The sequence below is a fragment of the Cryptomeria japonica genome, chromosome 2 (genome assembly GCF_030272615.1).
Source record: "Cryptomeria japonica chromosome 2, Sugi_1.0, whole genome shotgun sequence".
In the NCBI taxonomy this organism is placed as follows: Eukaryota; Viridiplantae; Streptophyta; class Pinopsida; order Cupressales; family Cupressaceae; genus Cryptomeria; species Cryptomeria japonica.
The window spans coordinates 27,031,910-27,036,627 of NC_081406.1; the positions used below are offsets into that span (position 1 = coordinate 27,031,910).

The 4,718-nt window shown below is 35.2% G+C and overlaps 1 protein-coding gene across 1 annotated transcript; it reads left to right on the plus strand.

Moving 5' to 3' along the window:
* Positions 1-1,412: 1,412 nt before the first annotated feature.
* On the plus strand, positions 1,413-4,193 carry LOC131048521 (LOB domain-containing protein 41). The gene is made up of 3 exons (XM_057982490.2): positions 1,413-1,800; positions 1,902-2,111; positions 3,221-4,193. Exons 2-3 carry the CDS (start codon positions 1,922-1,924, stop codon positions 3,859-3,861), a joined length of 831 nt encoding a protein of 276 aa, XP_057838473.1. The 5' UTR covers positions 1,413-1,800; positions 1,902-1,921; the 3' UTR covers positions 3,862-4,193.
* Positions 4,194-4,718: the final 525 nt, after the last annotated feature.

Here is a 4,718-nt window from a genome sequence, read left to right on the forward strand (position 1 = left end):
TGACACAATTTTAAAATTTTTTTGTTAACTTGTCTCAAGCTTAATTTATAGTTTTAAAACAACATTGCCAAATTTTTATGTATTGACATATAATATTTATAAACAAAGATAATTGTTTTTATCAAAATAAGTGATAGACACTTATGAAGGTTTGTGTATAATAATATATACTAATAAACAATCTTGAAAATAACGAGCTAAGCTAGGTAATATTCCTTAAACCAACAATATATTCATAATATCACAAATTTAATAATAATCTTATAATATATTAGTACATATTTATGCATAAAAAATAATTACAAAAATAGCTCAAAAAATCAAGATTGACTCTAGACAATATTCCTTAAACCAATATATCCATGTTAGTACAAGTTTTATAATAATCATATAAAAAGACAAACACAAAATGACACTTACATAAAATACTATTCATAAAATTAAAAATCGCCTTAAATATTATTCATAATATATATATATTTTATAAAATAAACCCATTCCAAACATACCTAAAACAACATACTAGTTTAATTATAAAATAATCCCATGAAATAATCCCATGAACTATTTTTTTATAGATTATTTGAAAATAGTGTAGTTAAATCCTACACCTAGATGCTCAACTAATACTACCCTACTCTGTCCTTTCCCCAATGGTTAAAAGAAAATAAAAATGGACGTGACAATCCTTGTGGAATGATGTAAAGATATATATATGGTAGGGTAGTTGTAGTTGTAGTTGAAGTTGACCCTGATTATTTTGACTCGTGTATAAATGTGCTCATCCTCTCCAAGAGGCCTGCATCTATAAATATTAAAACCATCACTATTCTCAATAGGTAGGAATTTATAACTATAATTGATAGCTAGTTAGGTCCAAATTTAATTGAAGATTTAGGGGGAACAAAATGCCAATTAATGAGTGCCAACTTGACAAAGAGGCAGGCCAATGCAATATCTTACAATATCTTCCTTGGACGCCTCAAATATAAAATTGGGGCCTCCCAAATATTTAAATTGCACGAATAGGCATTCATTGAACTTATGCGAGAGCTCGTACGCAAAACTATCGTACAAGTTGACGACGAAACCAAACCAGAGGCATGCAAAACGACGGCGCCCACAGTAGAATTCCTATTCTATGCCCACAACAAAACCGCCGTCAGGAAGCTCCACGAAACCGGGACTTTGGAGAGAGAAAATGATTTAATAGGAAATTGAAAACACTGAATACAGCCCTTTTTCCGGTGGTCAAAAGGGCGCCGTGGCTTTTGCCCGCAAAGGTTTTTTGAAAACCGCCCAGGCTGCCCAGGCCCCAAACTATGGGAGCTTTTTTTTCAAGGGAATTTAGCATTCCAACTTTATGAGATGGATTTGGATTTTATAGTTTTTTAAAGGTGATAAACGAGGGGCGTTGAACGCGTTTTAAGGTCCGACATCTGGCTTAGAACACAGCGCGTTATATACCGCTTTGCCTCTCGCTTCTCTCGGTACCTTACTAATTATTTTTCTTGTGTATGTGCATTTTGTATTTCATTTCCACATTTTCTTCGCTCATTAATCTCTGCTTTCACCGACACATGTACGAAACTCTGCCCGACCAGTTGATGTTGCAGCACAGAAATTGCCCATTACCTTTTTTCCTCCTTCACAGCTTTTTCACGTGTTCTCAAATTTTCTAGAGTCGTTATATACATAGGTTTGCCATTTATATGCTGGTTCAGCTTTCAGAACGACCTGTGAAAAGGATTTGCGATCGATCCAGTCAACGATATAATACAAGTGGTTGGAGAGTTTCAGGTAAATAAAGAGGGGAGGAGAGTTTTTTGTGGAGGGGGGATTTTGTTCTCTTGGCATTTGTTATGTGTGGGTTTTTATAATCTGTAGTTTTATGGGTGCAGGAGTTTTGAGGTTTTGAAGAATGAGGATGAGCTGTAATGGGTGCCGCGTTCTGAGAAAGGGTTGCAATGAAAACTGCAGTATAAGGCCTTGTTTGGAGTGGATTAAGAACGCCGAATCTCAAGCAAATGCTACTGTCTTCCTTGCAAAGTTCTATGGCCGTGCTGGTCTCACCAGCCTCATCAACGCCGGCCCACAGCATCTCAGGCCTGGTAATCTTTCTCTACTCCTTTATCCATCAACCTTTATCATCACTTGTATCAATCTCAATCTTATAAATGAGTATTTCTGAATTCAACTGTGACATTTCTCTTTTCTAGTTTAGTATCTTGATGATTGATCATGGAATATAATAAAATATGATCTAAAACATTAATAAAAAAAGATACACCTCTTGAATTCAGAAGCTTTCAATACTTATTTCAATACTTATTCACATATATTGTAAATATCTTAAATTTTTCTATATAAAAACATTCAAACTACTCTCAGATCTCAAACTTAATTGATCCTTTGATTAGAAAACCAGTCAATATACTTTTCTTCTTTAATATTGATTTTTAATAACATTTTTAATGACCTTCACAAGATGATATTGCCCACTTGTTGACATGAAAGATGTGAAAATCATATGTTCATTCTTTGATCGGCCACCAGATCGCTTATGTAAGTACCCATCAACAAAATCAGTGTTCCATTTACATTGAATTTTGAAATAGTCTTCCACTCTTATAAATTCCATCATACGGCATCCAGTATTAGAAAAATGCTCCAACTACGCTATTGTGATTGAGATTGGGTATCCTGCACGCAAACCATTGAGTTACTCTCGCCTTACTCCAACTGGTCCATCCCACTGAAAAACCACATATACCTTATTCGGTTGAAGATATATTCATACGTTTTACCTATATTCCTTACCTTTCTACTTACATCAAAATTCGTAAAACAATCCCCTTACACAAAAAAGTCCTCTTACACAAAAAAAAGTTAAGGGTAGCGAAGTTTGCAAGTTCTTACTGCTTACTTTCAGGAAGATAAACTCTCCCCATCATTTTTTTATCAATATTATTATATAATTTCTGGTTGGGGTCTATTGACAAGAGTTTCTTGTCTGTTATAGATCTAATCTTTCAATTCAAATTAGCTGTTCATGGTTGGGGTCTATTGACAAGAGTTTCTTGTCTGTTATAGATCTAATCTTTCAATTCAAATTAGCTGTTGGTGTGAACATCACTGATCATGTTAAAAAAAGTTTATCTGACTTACCATCTAAAAAATATACTCTTGTCTAAATTATTTTATGTTAATTGTATTGCAGCTATATTTAGGTCTCTGTTGTACGAAGCATGCGGGAGAATGGTGAATCCTATATATGGAGCAGTGGGTCTTTTGTGGTCAGGCAATTGGCAAACATGCCAGGCAGCAGTAGAAAGCATCTTGAAAGGCTGCCCAATACATCCAATTGCGCCAGCGGAGGCCTTCACATCGCCAGGCGCTCAGATCACAGAACAGGCCAACAACAAAACCAATCTTCTTCCTCCATCGGCATTGATGCAATCAATTGCCAACGAGCTTCACAAAGTTAAAACGAAGGGCAGATTTAAGCATCCCAAGAAGGCCTCCAAATTGCCCAAAGACATTGCACACATAATTTCCGATGCAGAAGCCGCCTCCGAAGTCTGCAATTTGCAGTGGGGACGAGGTTACCCAGGCGAAGAAGACGCTCACCATTGTCTTGTTTCGAGCGATTCCAGCAGCGAATCTGAGCATAATTGCAATGATGTCAGAAAGAGCAGAGCAGAATTCGAACCCGAGACCGATTTGTGCACACCACAAGCCAAGGATTTGATAACCCAACAGGAACTGCCTCACACTGAGTGCGAATCAGATTTAGAGCTAGAACTGACACTGTGTTGTCATTCGCCTATTTTAAAGCAGTCAAATATTCCGTGCCTGTAATCACAGACAGCTTTATTGGGCTTGAATTATTGAGTTTGAGGTTGCTGCAAACTCAAATAATGGTTATAATTGTAATCGTCACTGTCAAGTTTGTGTAAAATAGAGTCTTTTGCACTACAGGCGGCTTATAGGCAGGGCAGGTTGGTGGGTGAATGATTGATTGGACAGTCAAAACATGTTTAGATTTTAAAACAATTGTTGCAGGTATAGTAGTCAAATTAGGAGCTTGTAAAGAGCAAACTGACCACTGTAGAAAACGTTGTCTACAAGTTTTTTTGTACTGGGCTTTCAGAGGGGGACTAAATACATTGGACATTTAAAGCTTTTTGTAAGATGCCTTGAGCATTTATTCATTCCTACATTTCCATTTACACGCCACCCAACGTAACAAAGCTTCTTTTTAACGAATGCTCTAAAAATATACATCGATAAACCCTAAAAAACATGCGAATTTCCTTTTGGAATCTTTGCATTAGTTAGGAAAACTGGTATTTTCTTTTTGAATGGATGGCGATTTGATTGTCTGACTCAACGATTGTGTGAAAGGCCACTTGCTTACGGTTCTACAGAAATGGGATTTGAATTCCACAGCTCATAAGATGGTAATGAGAATATTGGAAATTATCTAATAGGCACTTTATATAAAACCAGATTAAATTACAAATTATCATAAATAATGATTTATAAAAGGAAAAGTCTTAAAGGTTAACAATTATAATAATCACTTATACGAATATTTTACTTTTGATATATTTAAAATTGAATATTCTTTCAATTTTATATATTTAAGTACCTATTTATACAAGCTAATTTTAGAGGAACTTATATGTATGTTAATTAGTGTTATTAAAAATAAA

Bases quoted from the DNA above. Each gene is read 5' to 3' on its own strand.
- LOC131048521 (XM_057982490.2), top strand. From the start codon at position 1,922: ATGAGGATGAGCTGTAATGGGTGCCGCGTTCTGAGAAAGGGTTGCAAT. The intron at 2,112-3,220 runs GTAATCTTTCTC...ATTGTATTGCAG, and splicing joins CCCACAGCATCTCAGGCCTG to CTATATTTAGGTCTCTGTTG.